This window comes from Scheffersomyces stipitis, chromosome 5 (genome assembly GCF_000209165.1).
Source record: "Scheffersomyces stipitis CBS 6054 chromosome 5, complete sequence".
Lineage (NCBI taxonomy): Eukaryota > Fungi > Ascomycota > Pichiomycetes > Serinales > Debaryomycetaceae > Scheffersomyces > Scheffersomyces stipitis.
Genome location: NC_009045.1, coordinates 1,558,436 through 1,585,806, shown reverse-complemented (window position 1 = coordinate 1,585,806; position 27,371 = coordinate 1,558,436). Strand labels below are relative to the sequence as shown.

At 40.9% G+C, this 27,371-nt stretch overlaps 11 protein-coding genes across 11 annotated transcripts; 5 read left to right on the top strand and 6 right to left on the bottom strand. All coding sequences in view use genetic code 12, as the record gives it.

Annotated features, from left to right (window-relative positions):
- Positions 1-150: 150 nt before the first annotated feature.
- Positions 151-3,933, top strand: PICST_32464 (hypothetical protein; the record flags this gene model as incomplete). The annotated part of the gene is made up of 2 exons (XM_001385265.1): positions 151-153; positions 322-3,933. The coding sequence occupies 2 exons, from the start codon at positions 151-153 to the stop codon at positions 3,931-3,933; spliced, it is 3,615 nt and encodes a 1,204-aa protein (XP_001385302.2).
- A 246-nt stretch (positions 3,934-4,179) lies between these two features.
- GRP3.1 (protein induced by osmotic stress) lies at positions 4,180-5,184 on the bottom strand (the record flags this gene model as incomplete). Its single annotated transcript, XM_001384961.1, has 1 exon — positions 4,180-5,184. The coding sequence occupies one exon, from the start codon at positions 5,182-5,184 to the stop codon at positions 4,180-4,182; it is 1,005 nt and encodes a 334-aa protein (XP_001384998.1).
- A 1,422-nt stretch (positions 5,185-6,606) lies between these two features.
- PICST_78111 (conserved membrane protein with BTB/POZ domain) lies at positions 6,607-8,525 on the top strand. The gene has a single exon (XM_001385264.1). It carries the CDS (start codon positions 6,651-6,653, stop codon positions 8,496-8,498), a length of 1,848 nt encoding a protein of 615 aa, XP_001385301.2. The 5' UTR covers positions 6,607-6,650; the 3' UTR covers positions 8,499-8,525.
- A 389-nt stretch (positions 8,526-8,914) lies between these two features.
- Positions 8,915-12,689, top strand: RRP12 (pre-rRNA processing protein). The gene has a single exon (XM_001385263.1). It carries the CDS (start codon positions 8,939-8,941, stop codon positions 12,560-12,562), a length of 3,624 nt encoding a protein of 1,207 aa, XP_001385300.1. The 5' UTR covers positions 8,915-8,938; the 3' UTR covers positions 12,563-12,689.
- A 351-nt stretch (positions 12,690-13,040) lies between these two features.
- On the top strand, positions 13,041-13,436 carry PICST_60011 (mitochondrial 37S ribosomal protein MRPS16; the record flags this gene model as incomplete). Its single annotated transcript, XM_001385262.1, has 1 exon — positions 13,041-13,436. One exon carries the CDS (start codon positions 13,041-13,043, stop codon positions 13,434-13,436), a length of 396 nt encoding a protein of 131 aa, XP_001385299.1.
- A 206-nt stretch (positions 13,437-13,642) lies between these two features.
- PICST_32459 (hypothetical protein) lies at positions 13,643-14,899 on the bottom strand (the record flags this gene model as incomplete). The annotated part of the gene is made up of 1 exon (XM_001384960.1): positions 13,643-14,899. The coding sequence occupies one exon, from the start codon at positions 14,897-14,899 to the stop codon at positions 13,643-13,645; it is 1,257 nt and encodes a 418-aa protein (XP_001384997.2).
- Positions 14,900-15,228: 329 nt separating this feature from the next.
- On the bottom strand, positions 15,229-16,266 carry RPP0 (60S acidic ribosomal protein P0). The gene has a single exon (XM_001384959.1). The coding sequence runs from the start codon at positions 16,224-16,226 to the stop codon at positions 15,288-15,290; it is 939 nt and encodes a 312-aa protein (XP_001384996.1). The 5' UTR covers positions 16,227-16,266; the 3' UTR covers positions 15,229-15,287.
- Positions 16,267-16,700: 434 nt separating this feature from the next.
- Positions 16,701-18,668, bottom strand: PPN1 (Phosphate metabolism transcription is regulated by PHO system; the record flags this gene model as incomplete). The annotated part of the gene is made up of 1 exon (XM_001384958.1): positions 16,701-18,668. The coding sequence occupies one exon, from the start codon at positions 18,666-18,668 to the stop codon at positions 16,701-16,703; it is 1,968 nt and encodes a 655-aa protein (XP_001384995.1).
- A 2,940-nt stretch (positions 18,669-21,608) lies between these two features.
- YOX1 (homeobox- domain containing protein) lies at positions 21,609-23,114 on the top strand (the record flags this gene model as incomplete). Its single annotated transcript, XM_001385261.1, has 3 exons — positions 21,609-21,820; positions 21,947-22,582; positions 22,640-23,114. The coding sequence occupies 3 exons, from the start codon at positions 21,609-21,611 to the stop codon at positions 23,112-23,114; spliced, it is 1,323 nt and encodes a 440-aa protein (XP_001385298.2).
- Positions 23,115-24,252: 1,138 nt separating this feature from the next.
- RPS188 (40S ribosomal protein S18) lies at positions 24,253-25,357 on the bottom strand. Its single transcript, XM_001384957.1, has 2 exons — positions 25,286-25,357; positions 24,253-24,785 (listed from the first exon to the last, which is right to left on the bottom strand). Exons 1-2 carry the CDS (start codon positions 25,330-25,332, stop codon positions 24,395-24,397), a joined length of 438 nt encoding a protein of 145 aa, XP_001384994.1. The 5' UTR covers positions 25,333-25,357; the 3' UTR covers positions 24,253-24,394.
- Positions 25,358-26,157: 800 nt separating this feature from the next.
- Positions 26,158-26,895, bottom strand: PICST_32454 (mitochondrial 54S ribosomal protein YmL6; the record flags this gene model as incomplete). The annotated part of the gene is made up of 1 exon (XM_001384956.1): positions 26,158-26,895. One exon carries the CDS (start codon positions 26,893-26,895, stop codon positions 26,158-26,160), a length of 738 nt encoding a protein of 245 aa, XP_001384993.1.
- Between the last annotated feature and the right edge of the window lie 476 nt (positions 26,896-27,371).

Sequence of the window (27,371 nt, the reverse complement as noted above, 5' to 3'; positions counted from 1 at the left end):
GGAAGGGATAAAGTAGTGCGGTAGTGATAAGGCGAATCAGAGCTGATCATCGCAACTAGAATCGAATAAATTCTTCAATTGAATGCAATGAAGATTGAACTTATGATTCACAAAGTGATATAATTGATATAACAAATACAATAACACATCATGGTGTGTTGTGCAAGCACGAATTGGTAAAATAAAGTGCTAAATTGCGCAAATATCAATTCAAATCATATCCACCTGCTATCAAATATGAAATTTCACATACTCTATTGTCCAATCAAATTCCAATCAAATCTATCTATGATTTTCATACTCTAATACTAACGCCTCCAGAAAAGAGATTCCTACCAGGGCTTCGCCAAATATACAGATGATATCAACCGGTACCTGCAACAAACGGTAGCCGGACTTCCGAACAGCAGCATTACCAGATCAGAATCGTTATCCAATGGAGCTGGCCAAGCTGCTCTTGCGGCCCTAAGAATTCATTCACAGCAACAACAGCCTTCTTCACCTCTTGCAGCACCACAAAAAATAGGAACAGCACCTCGTAGATCTAATTCTTTGTCGAATGCCAACAGATCCAATTCGTTACGAAGCTATACCTATAATCCCAAGCCATCCTATGTCACGGGGCCAGCTGCTCATCAACCTTCAAATGTAGGAAGACGCTACAGTAGTCTCACCAATACGCAGTTGAATTCATATCAACAGTTACAAGCCAAGCAGGCTGCTGGACATTTAGCTCGTCCAGTATCAACCTCGTATAGAAGACCCAGCATTGACCAGGTTTACGAAGGAGGGGATGAAGTCGAAGAGGAAGAAACCATTGTTACTACAAAGACAACTCGCGTAGTAGATGCACAGGGTAGAACCCAGTCGATCACAACACAGACTATCAAAACTCTTCCAGACGGTTCTAACATCATCGAAACCACAACTAAGAATATATCTAGAAGTAACTCCAGAACCAATTCATTGTCATCAGCTACTGCAAACAGACACAACTCCTTATTGGCCAACTCAAATCCAGTCAATTTGACTAAGATTGAGGAGGACTTGCTGAATTTCGAATATAACTATCTTGATCATCCAGAGGCTAACAAGAACTTGAAATTAAATGTAGGCGATTCTGCCATTGTAAACAAGGAAAACCAGAAGTTATTGGCTTCTCCATTCATACAGGAGAACCACAGCCCAACCAGTGAACACACTGTTCCGGAAATACGAACTAACTCCATCAACGGAAACGCCCTTGCTCCTGTTATTTCTAACAGTTCTTCACCTAATAAGCCTTTGAGATCTATTTTGAAGAATTCACAGAAACCAATTCTCAACGAAGAAGGACAAATTATTCCTCCAGAGCAACTCCAGGAACCAGGTTTTACTCAACCTCAATCACCTCCAGTGGCAGCTCATCCATACAAAGATTTCACCTCGAGTCCAAGAAGTCTAACACAACCACCTAAGATCAGTCCACCATCGCCGAAAATAGCCATTTCTCCTGCCGTAGCAGCTGCTCAGAAGCAATATTCTCCCAAGAGTACCGACTATAGCAATGAGTTGTCCAAGCCGAAAGTCGTCTCTCCACCTAGTTCAATCAAATTTGACGATAAAGTTGAAACTATTCCTATTTATAATAAGAAACACGCACCAGTAAGACACGCTTCTCAAAATTCTCATGCTTCTACTCGTCCTTCTCATTCTACTCAATCTTCTCCACAGCAAAAACAATCTGCACTGACTACAAATGTTGATTTCTATGCTGCAGCCATGGAAGCAGCTTATAAGAGAGTCTATGGAGATAGAGTTGATGCTAACGCTACAAATGATCCAAGTGCAAAATTATCAGATCCACCAATTGCAAACGATAAAGAGGAATTGACTAAACTCATCGAAAAGAACTCCAAACTTGAAAAGAAGAACGATGAAGGATTAGATGATAACTACAGATATGAAAATCATTATAAGGAATTTGCTGGGCATTCAATGAGAGAAGATATTCCCAAGGGATCGTCTAGAAAAGAAAGAGCCAAAGAGGAGAAGAGATTGCAGAAAGAGAAGGAAGCAGCAGAGAAGAACGCTAGAAAGGAAGCTGAGAAATCTGCTAAAAACGAAGAGAAGCTTGCAAGAAAGCAAGAAAAATCATCAAGAAAGGAAAGCAAGCACGTTGAAGCAGAAGTGAAATCTGGCAAGAGTCCTAAATCTGTGTTTAGCATATTTGGAAGAAAGAGAAAGCCATCAATTGAGATCAGTGCTCCAATTGCTGCTGCAGTTGCTCTTGAATCAGCAGTCGGGGTTCATACGGCTGAAACTCCAGTTGCTGCTGGTAGGGAAGTAGGATCAAATATGGAAACCACTGATGTAGATGTAGGTCGTGCTGAAGAATCTGCTGGATCGAAGCCACTTCGATTTATTCCTCTTTCCAAGCCCAGAATGAAGAGCAGAAATGAACCTAACGATGGACCTCCTGAGTACGAAGCCTCTTCTTCGTCAGCTTCTGTTCCAGTTCATCAAACGTCGGTTCCTACTGAGAATACTTCAACTCCCGTTCAGAGACCAGCTAAACTTGAAAGTGAACCAATTCCTACTGAGAATACCCCAGTCAGATCTTCTTCATCTACGGCTCATCAAGTATCAGTTCCTGCTGTGAACTCTTCAGCACCTGTTCAGAGACCTGCTCCATTCGAGAGTATGCCAAATTCTGTTGAGAATGCTACAATCGAGGATATGTCTCCTTCAGCTAAGGAAATTTCGAACCCTATTCAGAATGAATCAGTTCCTATAAAGGAAATTTCTGTTCCCTCAGCTATACAAGCAACAGCTGTTTCTAAAGAGGTATCGCCTCCTTTGGAAGACACTCAGTTACCAGAACCTACAGTGTCAACAGAAACTAGTCCTGAGATTGTTTCAGTTCCATTTGACAAAGCTCCAGAACTTCCAGAAGTCAAGAATGTAATAAAAGACGAACTGGTCGGCAAACTTGAAACCTTGGACGATATCAAAGCCAAATTGAGAAGAGATATGAATATTCATAGTGAGGGAGAAATCTATGGGCAGACTCCTGGAAAACCTGAACTTCAAACTATAGTCACAGGTAGCTCCAACCAAGACGATATTAGTGGTATTGTCTCTGCCTATGAGACCCAAGAATCTGTGAATCCTGAATCAAATATCTCTGCGAGCGAGTCTATCAAACCTTCTAGTGTAATTCCTGTTCCCAAACTCAGCGATATAGGAACTACCAACATTGAAGATGATGTTACAGACGAAGAGATTGAGTCCGCAAGATTGAATGTGAGTGAAATAAAGTCAAATACAGGAACAGGAAGTGAATTTCCAACTCCTCATAACACTCCAATTCCAATTGAGCCATCAGAAGAGCCAGCTAGCACTGGTGAAGATTTGAAGCAATTTTTGGCGCAGCCTGTAACAGAAAGCGAACAAAAGCTTGCTGAAGCTAGCAACATTTCTCAGACAATTGTTCCAAACAATGTCGAAAATGTGGCAAAGGAAACTCATTCGTATTCGAATCCAGCAATTTTTCATGAATATCCGAGCCAAATGCAACAAGGAACATCTTCAATTGGCAGTGGCAGCTATAAGGAAGTATTTAAGGGTCTTGAATCGAATGGAACTTTGGATAACTTGACGTTACCTCGACGTGAAGAAGAAAAGCAAGCAACAATAGAATCTAACCATGAAACTCCTCCCGATGACAAATCTACCATTCCAACAATTGGATCACAGGGATCTGAGCAACCAACCAATTCCACTGTTGCAACTGAAAACCAGAATGGGAACAACCATACTAATGTAATTGCTCCTGAAATTGTCAATCCAACTGGGACAAGTGACGACTTAGTTGTGAATAAAGTCGAAAAGAAGAAGCAAAGCAAATTCAAGCAAAAGCTTTACAAATACTTCATTAATAATTACAAGTAGATTTTTGTTGTGATGATAATAACCGAGACCGTTCTACCTAATAGTGTATATTTAGTTTCATTTCTATCTGGTTGTATTAAATCCATAATTTTATTGCAATAGTAGGTGATTGAGGAGCACACAAGTATAGTAACATTTACCTGTCTCAAGCCACTCTCTACCTTCTACGTATTTTCAACTAATTTTCTATATTGAACACAATTTGTTACGAATCTATGAGAAAGTCGAACATTCTATAAAATAGGCTTAACCTTGTACCTTCAAAACTTGCTTGATTGAGTCAACAACAGAAGTTTCAAAGTCGAAGTATTCAAATCCAAGAATCTTCTTGGTCTTCTTGTCGTTCCATTCCTTAAAAGCAGAGAAATCGTCAGAATGTGGCTTTCCAACTGGAAGCTTGTCAGCAAGTTGTGGGAAGTTCTTTCTAACAACGTCCAAAAGAGTTTGACCATTGAATCTGGTGTTAGAGAGGAGAAGTCTTTCACCCTTTGCTTCGTCCTTTTCGAAGGCTGCAAGGTGAGCTTTAGCCACATCTCTAACATCAATGAAAGTACCAGTAGTTGCTGGAACATCGTCGTCCTTATTCAACTTCAATACGGAATTAACCATTTCGGCAGAAAGGTTCAAGGTACCCTTAACTTCCTCGTCCTTAGCTTGAGGACCAAAAATGTAGACAGGGTTTACGGTCGAGAGAGCAAAGTTTGGCTTTTCCTGTTCAACAAACTCCCATGCAGCCCTTTCAGCAAATTGCTTCGAACCGAAGTAAGCCAAAACTCCATGAGTCTTGGATTGCTCGTAAGAGAGACTACTCCAAGAAGCTTCAGAGAGGACCACATCTGGGCTACCTAATTCCTCTGGGACGCTCATAGCAACGACAGAACTGGTGTAAACAACTCTGGTGATTTGAGGAGCAACGTCCTTGATAGATTGCAAGACGTACTTTGTTCCATTAATGGCAGGAATCAAGATTTCCTTTTCGGTATCTTCAACTTCGAAGGTAACTGGAGAGGCAGTGTGTAAGAAAATTGTAACTTCTGGGTGCTTCTTCAAGGCTTCATCGAAAGCACCCTTCTGTTCCAAGACCTTGACAACTTCATAGGAGAAATCGTCACCATACAATTTTTTTAAGTTTGCACCCTTTTCTTCAGATCTGACCGAACCAACGACCTTGTAGCCCTTGGAGAGAACAAGTGCAATAATTTGTTGGGCAAGGTAACCGGTTGCACCTGAAACGAAAACTGAGGTAGTCATAGTGAAAATTTTTGATATTAATGGGGATTAATTGAAGAGGGAAGATTGAGTGAATCTATGTGTTCAAAACAAAAATTTCTACTCAATTGAAGTCAATTGGATCCATATATATACTATTTTCATCTTCTCTCGTCTGAAATTTTGGAATGCAAGCTCCAACATATTGTTGATTAGTAAATCCATTCAGAAATTGCAGCCTATCAGGCTCGTAACCTGCACACAGATGAATCGACGATGTCGGCTGTATGATTTAGCGACACAAAGCCAAAAATGACGTTTCGCCCGTAACAGCTTCCCATAAGCAATTGGTTTCTTCGCTGGTAGAAGTTTCTGGTTTCTTTGATGGATATGAGCTTACAAATTCATCAATTTCTTGGTGGCGATTTAATCGTTACTAATCACAACGAGGTTTTGAAATAAGTTTTGAAATCTGTGGCCGCGGTGGGCTTTTCCGCCTGCAAATTAGTTGGGTGAGAAATTGATGAACCTGTGAGCAGAATTCAACAATTCAAAATGGTGAGCATGTTTTCATCTCCCTTGGAAAAAGCCCATGGCTAGTAGAGTTCGGCATTCATATCACAATGTGTGGCCCTCAGTTGATTCAATGGGATTTCCAAAAGTGAGAAGTTTGCACCCATTTTTTTGAACCGCATTTCTGTTGGATGGTGATAAAGCCGCATTTCTGTTGGACAGCGATGCTTCGCTAAACCCAAATCAAAGCACCACTCTTGGAAGCTGAAATGGACTCCTATTGAATTCTAAGCCCTGTTCCGATTTGCCACACTTGTTCTTTGCGCGACACATCCGGATATGTAAGCTATCCATGGAGTTAATTCGTTTTCAGTTCAATTCCGTTGCTGAATTGAATCGATTTGTCAAGTGAAGTCAGGTTTTTTGTTTAACATAAAGCGAATTTCTATTTCTCTATTATTCTACTGTAATTGAAATTGCGTACTGACGGATCATTGAGGTTCAAATTCAGAATAATGTTTTTCAGAGTCGATGAACTCGTTTCAAGGTATCTCTTCGGTTGCCGTCTGTAGAGTTACTACCAAGGTTCATACGAGGTTCAAAGAAATTCTTTCTGTCTACGTCTAAATCATTTGGCCGCACAATGTTCCAATCACGTCCATTGCGTTTTTAATGGCCACAGACTTTCCAGAACTGTGGAGACCAAAAGAGAGGTCAGAACAAGACAGTCATACACTAAGCAATATAGCATCTACAAGCTGTTTCCTTCTCTTCAATTTCTTGCATCTATTCGTCCCACTGTCACGTGCTCCAACGGTTTCTGTCAGTTTCACACCTTTCCTGCAGAGCTTTTCTTCTATTGGTGCGAAGACGATAAGAGCATCTCAACTGTGGAGAGCTACCCAAGAGAATGTGAATTTTGCTTTAACCTTTTTTCATATTTTCGGTCAACTTTCCGTTTTTCTTTCTTTTTATCTCTCAAATATACATCCGCCATGTCGGTGGCAGCACCAAGAGCAATTGCGGATATACCTGGCCATGACGTCAGTGTCCGACCTGAGGATCGTGAGCGTGGATTTGAAGAGAACGGAGACTCCCCAGATCTACAGCTGAAAAAGGTGTTTTCCGATTTATGTATGGCATGTCGAAGGGGCGATTTAGAGGCTGTAGATGCGTTGCTTTCCACGCCGAATTTGGATATCAACCAGGTAGACGAGTTTGACTACTCTCCATTGATATTGCTGTCCTTGTGTGGCCACTTGCCAGTTGTAGAGTTGCTTCTTTCTAGAGGTGCTATTTGCGACAGAGACACTTTTGAGGGAGCCCGTTGTATTTATGGGGCTTTGACTGATGAAATTAGAGACTTGCTTATTAGTTTCGACATCTCGAAGGCTGTGGATACTAAACAGTCGTTTGCCACAGATATTTCTAATTTGATCAGTGCGAGAACTGGGGCTCCTACGAGAGATATAGTATTCTATTTTCCTCATGTTCATGGTGTCTTGTCACGGGGATACCAGTCTTTCAGGTTGCATCGTTTTCTTTTAGCTGCTAGGAGTATCTATTTCCAAGAAAAACTTGCCGGTGAATGGGCCAGTAGCGTGGCTGTAGAATTGCCCTCCAGCATCGATCCTATTGCTTTCAGAATTGTTGTAGATTTCATCTACTTCAAAGCCAATTCTCTACCCACTGAAGATATCGATCTTCAGGACAAGTTAATTGACTTGGCCGAACAATTTGCATTGTACGACTTGGCCGAAGGTGTTAAGCGGATTCAGGATTCTACCAAGGAGAGGGAACGGTCTAAAATCAAGTACGATTTGGCATTTAAGTTTTCCGAGGAAGGTAGACGTGATTTGGACAGATTCTTAAACAGACACATAATTTCAGACAAGATAGTAACTCGGCTCACTCTTGAGGACGATATCGACTTTGAAGATATACAGGTTGCTGAGATCATTACTCGCGATCAAAAGAAGAAGTTGATGGGCTCTGCATCTTTCCCAGATATCATTTTGTCTGCCATAGATGCAGATACTGAGTCTGTGGTCTTCTATCCAGTGCATAAGTCTATCATCTCACGGTCGGAATACTTTGATACGATGTTGAAGTCGGAAATTTTTATCAATGAACACAAGGAGTTGCCCTACTTTAAGTCGTATGAAAAGTCCTCGAACCTTGAAGTCATTAATAGGCCGCAGTTCCAACCAGACCATCTTCCAGTAATCCAGATTTCTAACAGTAGTGCCAGCCAAGATGTAGCAGAGATGGTGTTGTGCTATCTATATCACGATGATATCCCCAATATTCCTTTACTTTTGGCAGTGGATTTGTTGTTTGCATCAGATGAGTTGTTTTTAGATAGACTCAAGACTATCTGCTCTGTAAGAATAGCATCTTCCTTCGACAAGTTCACTCCTGGTGACTTCGACTCATTGAAACCCTTAGTTGGCTATGATGCCTACGATCTTGTCAGGGTGTCATGGGAAGCAAGAAGCGATAAACTTGAACAGCATGTCACCAAAATGATTGCCTATAACTTGGAGAACATTTTCAAGAACGATGTACAGAAGGAGTTGCTTGCTACCTTAGTCAATGAGAGTGCGCTGCGAATCCAGGAAAGACAGGATACCGACACAATTGAATTGATTGATGACATAAGATACTACTTGCAGAAGAAGTATGCTGTCAGCGATGAATACGATGACCTTGATCCAGGGCTACAATTCCGTGACCAGGACGAGAGAGACGATATTAGAATCTATAAGAATGCTGTAGCCAACTTCAATCGCGACATAGAGATGATAGACCATATACTTGACGGATTGCAGTTGGATGCTTAAGTAGAAATGAATTTACATATTCATGCTATAAAAGATGTAGTGTCGTATACTTGTGTCATGGTTCTGATGCCATAGACACCATAAATTGAAAACACTAATTCACTTTTCTATGGTTCAATAACGTTTTCGAAAAAAATGGGAAAAAATGATGCAAAATACAAACAACAATATCTTGACTATACCAGATACTATTTTATCCAAAATTTGTCTAATATGAGTGGATATACTTCATCTTCGATATATTTTCCATATAGGTCTATGGCTAATACTAGTTGATTTCGATGTTTTCACGTGATCTCTTCGCATCGCAAAAAAAATTCTGGAGAGGGAAGAGCTGCAAACAAAATTCAAGGTGACAAAATAATGAAAAGTTTCAATAGTGAGAGCTGAAAAAATTGAATAGTGTAGAGTCCACCAGCTATCCTCCGGTACTTATAAGCATGACAGATAATAATCCAGACGGTGGAGTTGCTGTCGACTTGTTTGTTCTTGATGACAAGTTGGCCAAGATCAGAACTCAGATCAACTCCAAGTTGGAAAACCAAAAGCATTTAGCCATTATTTTATCAGCAGTAGAGGAAAACATTGAAGAGCAAAACAATGAAAAAACACCTGTAGCCTACTTTGTTTCATTCTTGTCCTTGTTGGATCAGTGTATCAGAGATGACGAGATCGTCGACGGAACGTTGGCTGCTACCACTGCCTACTTTTTGGATATCGTTTTTCCATTCACTCCCAAGGCATTGTTGAAGTCCAAATTCGGAGACATTTTGGCCAAATTGGCACCACCTTTAACCCTTCCAGAAGCTGAAGCTCCATTAGTAAGATCAACTATCGGCGCCTTGGAGAGCTTATTGTTGGCTCAGGACCATCAGCAGTGGGTCGCATCAGGAAACATTTCTCCGAAGAGAGCTTTACTTGGATTGTTGGAATTGTCCTTTGATCCCAGACCTAAAGTTAGAAGAAGAGCTCAGGAGGCCGTGCACAACATCTTAACGCATCCCCCAGCATCTCCTTCGCCTACACACGTTGCTGCACCTGTGGCTGGTGACGTCTCATTAAATAAGCTTACATCGTTGCTCCAGGAAAGTAAAAAGCACCAGAAGAACTCCAACAAAGAGATCAACTCGCAGATTATCCACTGCTTGCAATTGATAACTTCAATCACGTCTGCCAATGCCTGGCCAGCTAACAAAATCGAACGTTTGTGTGATATTTTGTTGGAAATCTCTAAGACTTCAGACCAGTACTTGGTGTCGTCTGCCTTCTCAGCATTCGAAGGTTTGTTCAAATCTATGAATAACATCATTGATGTAGAGAAGTTCACCAACATCTTAGACATCATATTTGACTTGAAACCATCAATCAACGATGCCCACTTGGCTGCCTCGTGGTTGGCTGTAGTAGCCAAGGCTCTTGAAAGTTTTGCTACCTTGTCTCCCGAAGTATGTTTGGAAAAGCTTCCCAGTATAATTCCAGTAGTGTCGCATTTTTTGAGCTCTGACTCTAAGGATATTTATGAATCTTCCTCTCAGTGTCTCATTGCTATTGTGAGCGAAACTATCCCAGACAACTTCTTGTTGCAACCTTCTGCTACGAACGGTATCACTGGTGAAATCTACGAAAAGGTAGATGATGTGATTACTTTCATAAGTGAGCATATCGAGCACGAGTTGTTATCTGTGAAGTATCAGCATGCTGTCAAGGAAATCCTTGAACTCATCACAGCTATCATCTTGAAATTGAGAACTCGTGTCAATCCCGACTTCTTGGGTATACTCGGTATTGTAGGAGAATGGCGTACAAACGAGAAGGACTCATTTCCATTCAACAAAGAAGCTGAAGATGTAATTTCTGCTGCAATTTCCACTATTGGTCCTCAAGTCGTCTTGAGCGTTCTTCCTTTGAATTTGACAGGTGGTGATCAACCAGGTAGAGCATGGTTGCTTCCTCTCTTGAGAGATAATGTGAGATTTGCTGAATTGAATTTCTTTAAATCGTCCATCTTTCCAGCTGTAGAGTTTTTCGAAAATAAAATTGCTGAAGCCTCGAACAAGCAGTCGATGCATATCAAAATCTTCCAGACCATTGTGGACCAAATCTGGTCGTTGTTGCCTCACTTCTGTGATCTTCCTAAGGACTTGACTTCTGCCTTTGACGATGCCTTTGCTGCTCAGTTGTCTGACTTAATGTACTCCCGAGTAGAATTGAGAACTCCCATCTGCCATGCTTTGAGATTGCTTGTAGAATCCAACGTTGCCTGCCGCGACGGAGCCTTGGAAAGTGATTTGCTTATCCAGGAAGAGCTTCCAATCAAGCAGGCTAACGAGAACTTGGACTATCTTGCTGCCAAAGCTTCCAACATTCTCTCGGTCTTGTTCAACGTCTTCTCTTCTACTTTGCCTGACTCTAGAGGTTTTGTTTTGGAGACTATTGACACATACTTGCAGATTGTTCCTAAGGGCGACTTGGAAGAAACCTTCAACAAGGTCTGTGGTTTGTTGAAGAATGCTATGGATGAAGAAGCTCATGCTGCCCAACCTCAAGGAAAGAAGTCGGAAACACCAAAGTTGAGTATCACAATGTTAGACTTGATTGTGGCCATGAGTAAATACGTACCTGAATCTTCCCACAATGCCCTTTTCTCTATCTTCTCTGCTACGGTTCCTTTGCAAAACAATGCCTTGATGCAGAAGAGATCTTACAGAATAATATCCAAGTTAGCTGAAACTGACGAGGGAAAGCAGTCTCTCTTGAAGTTTATTGGTGAAATCGAGAATGTTCTCATCGAGAATACAGAGACTACCCACAGTTCTGCCAGAGCTTCCAGGTTGAATGCTATCTTGTTGGTTTTGGAGTTGTTGCCGCAGTCGGATCTTTTCTTTATCCCTTCTATTGTACAAGAAATCATTCTTTCAACCAAGGATGTCAATGAAAGAACCAGAGAGTTATCTTACCAGATTTTGATCAAGATGGGTCACAAGATGGCTGAAGGTGGGGTTGTAGAAAATGGCAGAGTTCCAGGCTTTGATGCTGAAACTCCATCTTCTGAAGCTAGTTTGACTGAGTTTTTCACTATGGTCAGTGCTGGTTTGGCTGCTCAGGCTCCACACATGATCTCTGCTACTATCACTGCAATTTCTTGTTTGGTTTTTGAGTTCAAAGATAAGTTGCCGATCGATATGTTGTTAGAAATCGCGTCGACTGTGGAATTATTCTTGACTCACAACTCGAGAGAAATTGCCAAGTCTGCCATTGGTTTTGTCAAGGTCGAAGTCTTGTCGTTACCGGAAGAGATGGTAAGAGCCAATTTGTCTGAGTTGTTGACCAAGTTGATGAGATGGTCTCACGAACACAAGGGGCACTTCAAGTCTAAGGTCAAGCATATCTTAGAAAGATTGATCAGAAAGTTTGGGGTTGAAGTAGTAGAGGAAGCAATTCCTGAAGACGACAAGAAGTTGGTTGCCAACATCAAGAAGACCAGAAACAGGGCAAAGAGAAAGCAAGATGCTGAAGAAGCTGAGACTTCTGCCGCTGGTCCTGAAAAGAAGTTCGTCTCTGCTTACGAAGAAGCATTGTATGACTCCGATGTTTCCGACGATGAAATGGAAGAAGACGAAGTAGATGACAATTCTTCTAGAAATAAGAAGAAGGCTAACCAGTATATCTTGAAGACTGGTGACGAACCATTGAACTTGTTGGACCGTCAGTCGTTAGCACACATCTCATCCTCTAAGCCAAAGAAGTTCTCTAAAGCATCAGTAAACAAATCTGACTTCAAGACCAAGAACGGCAAGTTTGTCTTCAATGAAAATGATGAGGAAGAGGACCCATTAGCTGGGAAAGGCTCTGGTGTAGATGCCTACTTGGACGCTGTGAAACAGGCTCCAGTTAGAGGCCAAAGAAACAAGTTGAAGTTCAAGAAAAATAAGAGCAACGACGACAACTTCTCCGATGATGAAGAACCTGAAAGGCCTTCTAAGGCTTCTTCGAGGGACAGGGTGTTGGGTAAGAACAAGATCTCCAAGCCTAAAAAACCACTTAAGTCCAGAAAGAAGCTCTAATCCAGCAAAGAGCAACCAGTCTAAGAACAGAGATTTCTAGAATGGTCATATGCATATACTTCATCTTTTACTCTTCCCTTTTGTATATTATTATTACATTTCAAAATGCATATCTTAATAGTCTTAATGTGAGTGTACAAATTTAATGGGTGCAAAATCTTCATGCACCTACACTTTTGAATACAACAAAAATGTATGCTAGTATACGGAAAGACTCATACGGAACGACTCCAAAGCTTTGATATTAATGTAGGACAGGTGCTCTACATAATTCAGTTACTCTCCAATGTCATAGAATAGTAGTCTTGGTTTTGTCTAAGGAATGATCTGTTCTTCGGCAAATAGTATACTTGCATTTTTGATTATGTAATAATTTTCACATTCTCACATAATCATGCCTACGAATTTTTCACTTTTTTCACTATGTATTGAGAAACAGATATTCAATCTAGAATCTTCCTAACGGAAAACAATCAAGATGAGCAGCCCTATCAGAATAAGATTGGCTCGCTTTGGCAGAAAGCATCAGCCTTTGTACAACATTGTCGTGGCCAATAGAGGAAAAGCCCGTGATGCCTTGCCTATCGAAGTTTTGGGTACTTACAACCCCAACCCAGTTCCTTTGACTCCAGAAGAAAAAGCCAGTGGTACCAAACCTTTCAAGCACATAGAGTTGGATTTTGATAGGTCCAAGTACTGGCTTGGTGTTGGTGCCGATGTTTCCGACCGTGTATCGTATTTGTTCAAGAAAGCTGGCTTGTTACCTGAGACTTGGCCTGCTCCAAGCAAGTTGACTCAACATGTAGAAAGAGCCACCACGAAAGACATCAAGACTGTTTATGAAGAACCAAGAGAGTTCTTCAGAAAGAGATGAGCAAGCGGATTCTCACAAATATAGCATACTTCATTTAGGTTTCGTCTATCATTGGTGAAACTATCATGATTTCATAATCCTCCTGTAAATATAGCAATGTACACTTTTTTAGTAGTGATTGAGTCTGACGAGACCCACTAATGTAAATACATGACATACATAAGTGACATATAGATGTGGCATATAGACATGGTATATGGGCATGGCTATTTGGACAGCTTCTTCCAGCTGAAGAATCTCCATTTGCTGGATTTTTTGTTTCCAAGGTTGGATCCAAAGAAGTGCTTCTTTTCTGGAACGGCAGTAATAATATCTGGATAATAGGGTTCATCTGAAGGTTCTATTTCTTCCTTGCTTTTATGATTTGCAAGTTTTGATCTATAGTCGTTCGTGCTGAATTTTTTGGGGTGGAGAGATCCTCTCTTGATTACGGTGACTGAAGCATTTGTGATATTAACCAAGATTTCCTTACCAAAGACTCTGCTGAATACAGTATTGATTTCGGTGAATGCATTGAGGGTGAACATCTCCGGCCTCTGAAGAAGAGTTCGAATCGTATTTTCAATGTTTTGTCTGTACATCTCCAAGTCTTCTTCGAGAATTTCGTGTTTGTCGAAGGCATTTCCAAAGTTGGAAACCAAGGCAGTGAACTCAGCAGCAAACTTGGTGTATTCGGTTTGTGTTTTTAGGAGCTTGGATTTCTTGTTCAAATACCTCATGAGGAACAATTCCGGACGACAAGTAGACAAGATACAGTCAATAGTTTCTTCCACTATTTGGGTAAGAAAGGTGATTTGCACTATCTGGTCGCTTTTCAAAAAAGACTCCAGCAATTCTTCTACTCTTTCGTCATCAACGACTCCAAATATATCGACTATTTCCTTCTTGAGTTTTTTCACCTTTATTATTTGTATGCTATCCTTGTGCTTCATTATTCTATCCGGAATATCTCTTTTCTCCAGAAGTAACCTTTCAAGAATGTCTTCCAAAATCACCAACAACCCAACAGTAGAAGCTACCTGAATGAGATTCTTTCTGAACAGATATGGTTTGATACTGTAGATTAACTCTACCACCAATTTGATGTTTTCTATAATCTTGTAATTGGGAAGATTCACAGGTATTCCATATTTGAGGTCTGCTCTCAAGGGTATGAGAAATGAGTAGCCCAATAGAATGGCTACCACTTTATCTAGTCTCCTGTTCTGAAAGAAGTCAGACACGGATTGGTGCAATGTAGGATTCTTTTCGCTCATTGAAACAAGGTTGGTGATTATTTGCAAGACTTCTTCATACATAGAAATCAACTTGGTTTCGTCATTCAAGTAGGGACCTTCGTCTATAATAAAGTCTAGTCGTGCCATGTTGAAAGCCAAGTCTGAATGAGTTAAGCGCTGTTCCTCCAACTGTTCCAAGGTAGGATAGTATGTAGTGATTTCAGTGTTGTAGGCCGTATTTTCCATCTTGCAATGTTTGCAATGTTTGCAATGTTTCCGATATCTATTTTAAGGTATATGGAGGATTGTGAAGGTAGTAGTACTTTAATGTGAGGTGATAATAAATGGGTGCAAAATGGGTTTCTCTAAAAGATTGTAATTGCAAAATGTGCGCACTAAGAAAATATTCAGCACTGTAGAAAAATTGGAACATACTAATTGATATCCTAATCTAGGATGTGAAGCAGAACGTCGACACAACAGTCAGAAAATATGAAGACTACAACTACGACACATATCTACAATTTTGAAGAACTTCTTCAAGTTTAGTTTTTATTACCATGTTCTACATCAAATTAAAACGAAGATTTATTGCACAATGAAAAAAGTATTACTAGCTAATTCAATCATCAGTTTAATCGAATAAACCGAATCCCATGTCGTCGTCTTCAGATTCTTCAGCTTCTTCTTCAGCGGCTTCTTCAGCAGCTTCTTCAGAGGCACCGGAAGCAGCAGCAGCTGGAGCAGCAGCAGCGTAAGCTTCTGGGTTGGCCAATCTGTCCTTGATGGCTTCAGAACCTTCGAAGGTGTAGTCAGTAGCAATCGACAAGGCCAAGACGTTCTTGTAGTGGTTGACGACAGAGTGACCGACAGATGGCAAGGTTGGGTAACCAACAGCCAAAGAGATGGAGGCAATGACGTTGATGGCAGAGACAAAGTGACCAACCAATTCATCGTCAGAGATGTCCAAGATGGAAGATGGGAAGACCTGGCCGTTGTCGTACACTTGAACAACAGTCATACCGTAGGTGAATGGCGAGATGTTCAACATGTTCAACAAAGTGGCTTCAGATGGACCGACCTTGTTTTCGGCTTCAACAACCTTGACATCAGAGACAATTTCAATGGTACCTCTGGCAATCTTGGTTGGGACACCCAAAGCTTGGAAGAAGGAAGTCTTACCTGGTTCCATACCGGTGTTACCGGCTGGAATCCAGACATCCTTTGGAGCAACGGCACCAGCTCTGGCTGGAGCGGCAACAACGTTGGAGACAATTTCGTCTCTGATGGTCTTCAAGTCAGCGTTGGTGAAAATGAAACCAACGTTACCCTTGACGTAAGGCAACAACTTTTCGAACTCTGGCAAGTCAGACAAGAAACCTCTGATGGCTCTTCTGACCATGGTGTTCTTACCCATCAACACGGTGGCATCACCTCTCAAGGCCTTTCTGATTTCGTGCATTTGTTGAGAAGAAACATTGTCGACACCGACAACGAAGATCGACTTGTATTCTTCCAACAATTCTCTAAGCTTGGAGAAGTATTGAACTTTCTTTTCACGAGTACCACCCATTTCGACTTGTATTATATTTGACGATAGGAATATTTAATGGTCCCAAAGTATGATGATTCTATTAAGCTTATAGTGAAAAAAGTAGCACCCTTCTGAAAATTAAACCTAGTCGCACTGGAACTGGTTGGGATGAGAAATTTTTCATTTCACGCACTACAGTTAAAATTAGGGCTGAGCCCTAAGTCACGTGTTAAAATGCACATTTTCTATATATGCTAAACCTTCTTAATCCGGCAATTAGTTGCAATTGGAAAGTCCAGAATTTGACTTTCGCAGCCACAGTGTTTCTAATAGTGTCTGAAAACCCCATAATCATAATGCTACATAATCAAAAGCAATAATAGTAGTAGTAATAGTAGGAGTAATAGTAATAGTAGTATGTCACTTTAACACTGTATCCAATCTACGATAATTCTACCTTTGTTATAACGTTACTTTATATTATGTAAAAGCTTATGCTATGTTACTTTGTACCTAACCGAATCCTTTGTTTTCGTAATTCGAACTAATAAACGTATGCTTCAAATAAGTGTTCCATATCTTCTGCAATACATCCTCAGCATTATCAGACGCAGACTTGTTCTTGCTCTTCTTGCTTTTACCGTCCTTCTTCTTTTTGTTCTTTTTCTTCTTCTTCTTCTTCTTTCCACCTTCATCGTCTTCCTCTTCCTTCTTCTTATCCTTGATTGGTTTACCCAACTTTCTACCTAACTTGATCCATTCGTCCACAACCAATGTTCCCAACTCGTAGATCTCGTTATCAGTAGAATACTCGAACTCGTACGAAAAGTCCTTCTTTCCACTATTGATGCCCTCCAAGTCGGCAAAGTATTGAACATATCTCTCAGGAGTAAAAGTCTGCGGAACATACCCCGGACCCAATGGTAACTTCTCGGGCTTGGGAAGAGGGAAAGTCTTGTCTCTCTTCTTTTTAAAGATCGTAGCCAAATCATCGTTTTCGTTGATCTTGAACGTATCATCTTCATCCTCGATGTCATACTTCTCGAACGATTGCATCATCGTTTCTAATCCAGTAAAGAAACTGTCCCAGGGTTCGAATTGGGTTTTCTTTGTGAGTTTTTCTCCCAAGTCAGTAATATTGTATTCCCACACTCTCAATCCAGGATTGAAAGTAGGAACTACACTGGCAGATACGAAAGCAAGAGAATAACGTTCACTAGAAGTACCACTCTTTCTCTTGCCCTTGATAGTTGCATAGAGAGACTCACGTAACGTCTCCATATACTTGACTTTCCCACTTGGAATACCACCTTGGACTCTCACGAAGTCTTCGTCGTGGTTCTCGTCAAACACACGATACATGTTAGAGTCTTCAAGTGGTTCGGTGATGTCATCTTCATCGTCTGAGTCAGAATCGGAATCGGAATCCAAATTATCTACCAAGAATTTCTGAACAAGCTCGTCTTCTACGTCTTTGGAACTGGCTTTTCCTTTAAGCGACTTTCTAATCGACTTGTAGGCAGCCACAGAATCCAAGGGAATGAAGTGGTCCATGTTCATGTGGCCATACAAGCCTCCAATGATGACGTCACGATACTCATACGACCACACGATATATTTACGCAAACACGAGATATCATAGTTCTTTTCGTTGGGAGGAACATGACCAGTTAACCATACTTTCATGTTTCTACTTCTCATTTCCTTCAACACATAGCCCAACCATTCAAACAACTTGTAGCCAGGCTCCTTCTTTTTGTCACAGTTGTCCACCAATGGATTTGACTGGAACAAGTAGAGAGTGTTAATAGACAAGATAGCCAACTGGTTGGGAATTACTTCCTGAAAGAAATAAGCACCTCTGTTGAAAACGTGCAATTGAGAAGCGGGAATGAAGTTTCTCCAGATCTTGAACAACTCTCTCGTCTGTAAAGTAGGGCCAGGGCTGAACAAATTATGGGGGTATACGTCATTGTTACCTAATGAGGGAATCAAATCTACTTTCAAGTTGGGGTCTTTTTTGTTCTTGAACGTATCATACATCAAGTCACTGACCTGTTGGTTCATCTCAAAGATGTTCAACTCCGTTCTGGGGTATCTTCGATCGTTGTCGTGTCTGATATTATCTCCTGTCCACACTATGAAGTCTATCTTGTCCTTCAAGTTATCTTCGATCCACTTAATTGTGTCTTCCATAAGCACCATGGGACTGTCGCATCCCAATATGGCATCTCCGTATTTACCGGCATTACCCTTTCCAGAATGACAGAACCCGTCTTGTTTCGAGCCGGTCTTGTAGTACGGATCTGGATGGATATCTGTGATGTGCAAAAATCTGCCATGGATAATCTGTTCACCTTTTTCCGTAGACTTGACCTTCACTGGAGTCTTCATTGTGAGTCCCAAGCGTTTGAGATCCTTCTTCTCGTCTTCGGACAAATGAACACTTTCTACGGAGATTATGTTATCGGCCGGAAACATTGCCGCATTGACTTGGGTATTATTGTCGTTATTGTTCTTGTTGAAGATATGGCTACTAACCACTTGTTGGTACTGACGAATAGTATTGGTGCGAGTAATCCACAAGGTTCCAGAAAGAGCCAATAGCACAAATACAGAAAGCAACATGCTTCTGCCCGAACGACGTTGGGCAGGTTTCTCTTGCATGGTAAATAATCTTATGTGGCAGTCTGTGGATTTTGACCTGAAATGAAAGTGAAATTTAGGATGATTGTCGTAATGTAATTGTGAATACCGAACAATGGTTTAATTAGCTACTAATAAGTTGAGTTGAAATGAGTGGAGAGTCCATTAAAGGATACGTCTGGAGTGGCACGCTTTAGTTTCAGGTTCGTATTGCTACAGAAAAAGACAAGAAGAGATGCCTCTACCAGAATGATACAGTAACCAAATGAATTTTTACATATTCATCTTTAATTAAATACAGAATAATAGAAGAGATGATTGCGCTGGCTGGGGTTCACACTACCGTTTAAGGCACGTGCAGGTAGCAGACCGTGCGAATAGTCTCGTGAGTGTGGAGAAGCTATACAAATAGTGGAAGAGAGGATATCTTCTTATTGGTAGAGAACACATTTGGCTTCCATCAGAAGGCTGAACTGATTCCTATTACTTCAAACTAATTTGTATTCCATCTTTGTGAATTATCATTCTCATAAATTTTGGCCCTTTCTAGCTCTTATACCTTCTGCTTACGTAATAGATATAATAACCCATACAACTTTCAAGTGTTCCATATAAAAAACAGTACTTTCACTTAATATACATTCCAGTACAGTGTGAATTAGAAAACACTTCCCTCTGCTTGTTTCAGTCCTACAGTTAGAGAATCTGTTAAATGTCGGTAGATTCCCAGGAATGTCTCTAATGAGAGCATTCTAGACCACTGTAAAGCTAGCAACACAAGTTAGAACCAAGACTAGAATTCTAAGGTAAACAGCGGAAGAACATAAGGTCATACTATCTATGGTCTGCATGGTTGCTGTTTCATTAGGAACTGCAATAGCCAGCCAGACCCTCTTCTCTAAAATCAAAACTCGTGTTTAGAATCGTCCCATTGCTCCGAAGACTTGAAACTGTCCCATGTGAGTCTTAACTCTGCTAAAGATTCTCCTTCTAAATCCATGAGACTGTATTATACTTCTCTGTTGTGCTAGTACTGTGGTGCTCATATGCTCTTATCTCTCTGGTTTTGTCTTTGTCTGTCTTTTCCAAAAGTGCAATATCACAAATCCGTACATAATTTTAGAGTCGTCGATCTAGTATAGACGATACTTCCAAATTGAATATTGTCGATCTTTATACTCACTATAATTAATAACAATTACCCGAAATTGAACCGATTTATCTTGCTGGAATACTTTCGTTCCTTTAACCTCTTCTCCAAGCAAACACAAACAGTGCAATGGCCATACATGGCTGCGAAATTATGTATGGTAGCGCACGTGATATGGTGTTGATACCTGATTAATCCTTTGAGGAGGGTGGGTCACGTTGGAAGCGTACGTAGTTACCACTACGCGTTGAGTATGAGGCGTTGCGGTGATAATCGCAGCAGTTGTGTTTATGTTCTTGTGAGCTGAAACTTCTTATGTTCCAGAATAACTATATGATGTAATAGCTTAACCAAATCAAATTAGATCATACCTACAAAGCATTGATTTACGTTCTTACTGCGCGCATAGACAGGACCCTGTTTCGAAACAGGAAACCAACGTGGATTTGCGTACAATCAGTTGCAAGAAAAGTGCAATTATTTCAACTTGGGGATTTTCAAACGATAGTCGAAATGCAACTGGTCTTGGTACAGGAAATTGAAATTCGATACGTGTAGAAGGCACCTCGATGGGCATTAGAAACAAGCTGAGACTGTGAAAATAGCAGCGAATCTAAGTCTAAAGCGACAATTGGCGTTTCGTGGCAAGCCCAGACGTCTGGAGTGTTGGCTGAGTGGAAAAGGTTTGTTCTGCCACGTCTATGCAATTCATTTCATTAGGGTGCCTTGGCCCAACAAGGTAATTAGCAGTTGCAACACGAAAAAGCAAAACGCGAAATTATCGAAATTCGTGCGTCAAGGTAAACAAACCGCACCGTGTTACGGGTCAAAACGGCAATCCAATCACCTAACCTTCTCTAATTAACAGGATTGGGAAATAGCTTGTGAATGTAGTGCAGTTGTAAGGATAATGAGATGCATGCAATTAATTCTAAACGTAAACAACACCACCAGTCAGAAATTACAACCGCGTCTTCCTACTATTTCGTTTCACCAACTGGCCCAGGCTTCAGTGCGGAATGTCGCAGTAGGACTGGGCTTCAGCTGCAGGGTGGTCGGTCTGCTTCTGATGTACCAGCAGCTCGCGTTGTAGAATAGATGATGTCTCTGTCGCCATACGTTTCTTCTTCTGCGGGTAACGAGCAATTCAGCTTATTGGCTCAGGTTTATTGGCTCGCTATTGTTTTTTCAGCGTGGATCGCATCAATTTTTTTGGCGTCTTTATGGCGAAATTTATTTTTTAGACTGCGTCAATATTTCTTATTTCATATGTATGGTTTGCGTGAGTTGATTTCAGAAGAATTATTTTCTGCACCAAACCTATTATTATTATGTTTATTACTATTCTGGTGTCTTAGCTACATCGCCAAAACCGTGATTTGGCTCTCTCCTGGGTAATATCTTGCACCCTTCGTTCCTTGGTTATTATATGCGTACTTAATTATTGCAAAGTTACATATATGTACACTCTTTGGCGGAAATTGTATATATATCTGCACAATTCCTGTTACACCAGTTCAGCACAAATTTCGACTTGCTTCTTGTATCCTTTCTCCACAACTTAATCAACATTTCCTTTTTGTTCTTCCTTAACTAATACCCTGCGAGCTCAATTCACAAACATGATGTATCTACAGACACCAAAGAGGACAAGCACCTTCCCTCCTACACCCTCTTCTTACGGTGCCAACAAGCCTAACTTGCCTCCATTGTCATCGTTGTTGTCGTCGACTCCTTCCAGCAAGGACCCTGCCATAACTTCGACTCCATACATGCCAACAAAGTTGCCTTCCATCGACTCCTTCAGCACTACGCCAACTTCCTCGAGATACTTCCAGTCGAATCAAAGACCATTTGGTTCCTATGCCTCTTTTCCTACACCTCCAACCTCAAGAGGTTCGATAACAGGAAACTACTCTGTCGACACCAGCGAAGCCGACATCAGCATCACTGACTTGAGAAGAACTTCTTCTTTTGCTCCCCCTCCTTCCACCCATCACATTCTTAAGAGCATCAACACGTCTGCACATTCTGCCCCAGCTACTGCGGCTGTCACACCTGTCAGTGCATCTGCTTCTTTGCCTCCTCCACCTCCACAACCTGTTACGTCTTCGAACGACTCCAAGTCATATGCATTCATTTCTCATTCTCCTGCCACTTTCCCTCTGCAAGAGCCATCCATTGACAATGCTCCATTGGCCAGAAGGAAGAGGAGAAGAACATCGCCCAACGAATTGTCGATCTTGAACAAGGAGTTCCTTGTCGGCTCCACTCCTAACAAGATGAGAAGAATTGAGATTGCGGCCAAGGTCAACATGACAGAGAAGGCTGTGCAGATTTGGTTCCAGAATAAGAGACAGAGTTTGAGAAAGCAGCTGAACCATGAGAAAGAAGTCACGGAGTTGCCTCCTACTCCTGTGGCAATGGTTCCTCATCCTCCAATGCCTGCAATGGTTGTTGCAGTACCAAATGCCCATTCTATTCCACAAAATACTACACTTCCACCTCTTACTAGAAATCCATCTGGATCTTATTTGCCAGCTCCACTTACATCCAACCCTCCATTAATTTCATCTACACCAACAAAACCATTGATCAAGTCTCATTCCTACGTTGGCTCTCCATCTTTAACTACATCTTCTCCAATCAAGCCAAGATCTAGTTCGATTCCCAACTTTGGAAAGATTCCTGAAGCATCCAGCACACCTTTTGTATCCAAGATCATAAATGCTCAAACTACAGCTACTTCGACTACAACTACAAATGTCGAAGACGATTCCAACACTTCCATGGACGACTCCATGATTGCACACTCTAATAAACGTCAAAAGTTGGTTCTTAATGAAACCAGGAAAAAGCAACCTTTGCAGCTCAACTCTGGCAGTTCCAGCACCATGACCTTCAAGTTGATTCCAAGCAGCACTAAGGTCAACCAGAAGCTCTCCAGTGTACAAAATGAGGATAAGAAGTCTTCCATTCAGAGCATTTTGAACTCTACATCTACATCTACTAGAAAGCCATTGGGCGAAATCAGCAGCAACAATTTGAACAGCAAGCCTATTATAAAAAATGACAAAAAGGACGCTGCTGCCGAAAATTTATTGAGCTTGAAGGCTGGCCTCTGGAAGTAAAGCATAACATGTATTTTAAGTGTATATTAGTAACGGTTAGATTTATAAATGTTAGAATCATTGCATGAATTTATGAACGATAGAATTGAATGTAGAAGTGTGCTTCCAGCTACGGCTCACTCTAGCGATAATCGCTCCATAACAAGCAATCAAAAGATTGATACTGAACAATGCTGAAATGTCTAAGTCGTCTCGGGAGGTTCTACTCGGCCGCCGTTGCGATTTCCAGGATCGGCGATATAGAAGATCTGATGTGAACTTTTCGCAGCTATCACCTCCTGTCCCTTGCTGCAGCAACTATTCCGTAAAGAGTAAAATTCAAGCGCGAAAATTTAGACTTAGACGAGACTGGCAGGAGGGAATGCAAAAACACGAATAGTCTGTCGTTGCCTAGCGAACCATGTAGGAGGTTTCTTAGACGGTTTGTAGCATTTCCTTAAATAGCAATATCTGGCATCACAATGAGGTTATTTAGATCTCCAGCAGGGGTGGTAACGAAGGTGCGTTGCGAGCTCACATTTCTACTGAAAATGATAGTATTGGCCCCAAGAGGAATAATTGGTTCAAGGGGAATGGTTCGCTACTACAGGTACAGCCTAAATTACGCATACTGGTTTCGAAATGTAACTCGAAGGGCATGGTAGAGGTTGAAATGACACCACGTTGAAGAAGCGTAAGGGGGAGCAATTTGTCCATTATAGGAATAGATGAATATATGGCTGGCATTTACTAAAGGCAAGAAAAAATGCAAGAAACCGATCCATATTGGACGATTATGGTAAAATTACAAGCAGATACATTGGCATCGGCTACAGTCGTAAATTTGTACTGACGTAGTGTCAGTTTGTCACATGAGCTTTCACTGTGAATGCAAGACTTCATTTTAGCACAAAGTACATCACCACAATATTATATAGTTAATAGACTACTGATATCTGACATATGCTAATATCGATCTGAGAATCTATTATTGTGTGATTTGTTGATGAATTTAAAGTAGTAATTCTAGTGAAATTCAAGAATCAGAGACAATTGTCAATAATTTCTATAAAACTTGCCAAATTTCTACAAATATGTGTGCTTCCGTATTTATGATTTCCGCTTCCCTTCTATTTCAAAACTCTCTACATCATCATTGCTATTAAACGGATAAGCTTTTATATTATAGTAAATTACATGGAAATATATGTGTATAAACAAAAAATACGAATAAACCTTGAAAAGCCATTATATTATGATTATAACTTTAATGATGTTCAACCCAAGTAACTTAAAATAACTTAACGACCACGGGAGGTGGTCTTGGTGTGTTGACCTCTGACCTTCAAGCCCCAGAAGTGTCTGATACCTCTGTGGGATCTGATCTTCTTGAGTCTTTCCAAGTCATCTCTTAATTTAGATTCCAAGTTGTTGGCCAAGACGTGGTAGTCCTTACCGTCAACGTGGTCTTTTTGTCTGTTCAAGAACCAAGCTGGGACCTTGTAGTTGGTTGGGTTTTGCATGATGGTGACGATTCTTTCTAATTCTTCTTGGGTCAATTCACCGGCTCTCTTGGTCAAATCGACATCAGCCTTCTTACAGACCAAGTTGGCGTATCTACGACCGACACCTCTGATCTTGGTCAAGGCGTACATGATCTTGATTCTACCATCGATGTTGGTGTTCAACAAACTAGATATATGTTAGTAAAATGTTCACACTGGAGTTATTTGTAATAGCTGGAAGAAACGAAGAAACTCTTGCGTAGGCTCTCATTGAATATCATGAAAAGTTGAAAATTTTTGGTGTCAAAGTGATGCGAATGGTGGAATATTTGGACTAAGTTCAGTCTGGAATTCTATAATTCTCTTTCAAGCTGTCGATGTTTTCATTATTTGTCAATCTTGAATATTAATGCTGAAAATTGATGGGTGAATGCTTTGTTTTCATTTAACTACTGTTTGAAGATATCTACCCTTTCTCAGTGAAATTCTCGCCTCAAACTTCGAGGCTTCTACATGGACATGATAGTCACGTCTGGACTGCTAATGGTTTATGGGTCTGGGATATGTATGACTTGTACTTCAAGATTTTTGGGATGAAATTTCTTCAATAAGATTGTTGATAACGAACAGCCTACACTGGTCCAAACTTTCTCGTTTCTTCTCGCTGGATAGAGGGGTGGCACATACCGTAAGATGTGTTGGAATGAACCTTGTTCTTGGACAACTAATGGCATTTTGACTTGTTTTCCTTTAGGTATACTACGAAACAAAACTAGAAAGATTCGTTGCTTATAAAAAATTTTTAGTGAATTTTTTCAGACTCTCCTGCCTCACCTCCTCACAATTTTTCGCACTCCCCAGTCCCATACTGGAGAGTAGTATGAGAGTGATGGAAGACGTGCATACAGACAGACTGAGGAAGAGCAAGAGTAGTTTGGCGCACAGGAATAGTCTAGGGCAAAGCCCTAATCATCAACACGTGATGAAATATTTAGCATCCCAATGCTGGAGACTGGAAATGATTGCAAAATGCGTTCACTTTGGAGATAAGTTCATTTGAATTATCCAATAAACAATGTAGTTGGTTATATGAAGATTAGTTGAGGGCATAGCAGTGGTAAACGTGTACCAACTACTCTCTCAATAAAATATACACAAACCAAGGAGCTAGGGTGTAGTAGAGAGACAAGATTGCATCTCCAAATAGAACCGATTGAATATACACTTGCTATTCACTCAACCAACAATTGGAAGAGATGTATTATAGCTGAAGTAATTCACACTAGTTTCAAATCGAGACCACAATGAAATTGCATGTTTCAGCTGTCTATCCTTCAAAATGTGCTTCAAGTACCGTAGCCAGTGGCTGCAACAGAACGTCTTCTTGAATATATACGCATCTCTTAGTAACAATCTCTTAATAATACCGGCAATTCTCTCCTGCCGTCCCTGTCTCATCTATAGCAATTACACCCCGTAACACATTGCCCTACCTACTACAATCATTTCATGCGAATCGTCTATTTACACTCTGTTCTATGTACATGCTGGTTATCACTCTACTCAAGCGAGTATCTGCCAATGAACCATTGCAATGCTGGCAACTCTATGTATATTCTATTGGCCTTCAAGAGGTCTCTGACCTCTACAGCCTCCTTGACCAACACACTGGCTCTCTTGCCAATGTACTCGGTGGAGTTTATCAAGTTGTCTCTCTGCGCATCAGTGATAAAGAGCAAGTTCAACTTCTGTAAATTGTGCGACTGCACAAACTGTCTGGTAGCTTCAGGGTGTTCGTACTTAAAGTCCAACTCTGTCGTATCGTATTCAGAAGCTACTTGGTCTCCGCCAATGACAAACACCTTGCCGTTCTTGTATTGCTCCGAGAATGCTGCTTGGAATGCCTTGTGGTAGACTTTGCTATTCAATCCAGTAGACCAGTCGTGTGGAGCCTTGATCCCGTGAGCCTTAATTCCATTATCTCTGGTAGGAGAGTTGGCATCACCAACTCTGGCTTTACCAGAACCCTTCTGTGGTCTCAATTTCTTGTTAGAAAACAACTTATCGCCCTTGGTGGGTACATATCCGGATCCAACACGGGCCTTGTCGGCTTCATATACTACAGCGCTCCACAAAAAGTCCCTTCTGGTAGGAGCATCCATAAAACTAGCTGGTAAGGGCACAAAAGTATGGGGCTCTAACGATGGAAACGTTCTCAAACTGGCCAAGGTATATTTGGGTGGTTGTGCAATGTTGAAAGCGGCTCCCTGCGAAGCTGCTGAGGCCTCAGTGGCCATTCTACGTGTGAACTGTCTCAACATAATGAGCTGGAGAAAGTAATGAATGTGCTGAAAATGCCAAAATTATCGCGTTTTATTTCTTTGCTTCGAGATTATCCTTGAAAATATGGTTTTGGTCTCGTTTACTTTGTTCACTTCTGTCCACGGTCTCGGATTATCGTCTGAACTGAGGAATCTTTCAAAAGGTGGCAGGTTTCAAGGTTTTGCAAATAGCTGATTTTTTTCACTTGAATAAGTGCGGTGTGTGCACTACCAAATGAGACATCAATATATACCAAATATACGATTAGTGAAAGCAAGGAATTGGTCCGTAGAAGAGAGAATGTCAAGTCTATACTATCGTTTCTACCTCACTTGACTTCTATTTGCATTTTCATAACTATGTTCAATTTTTGAAATCTGACAATAAATATCGGATCCTGATCTCATAAGTGGATGCGAAATCGCACTACAGTACTACACTTTCTAGTCAA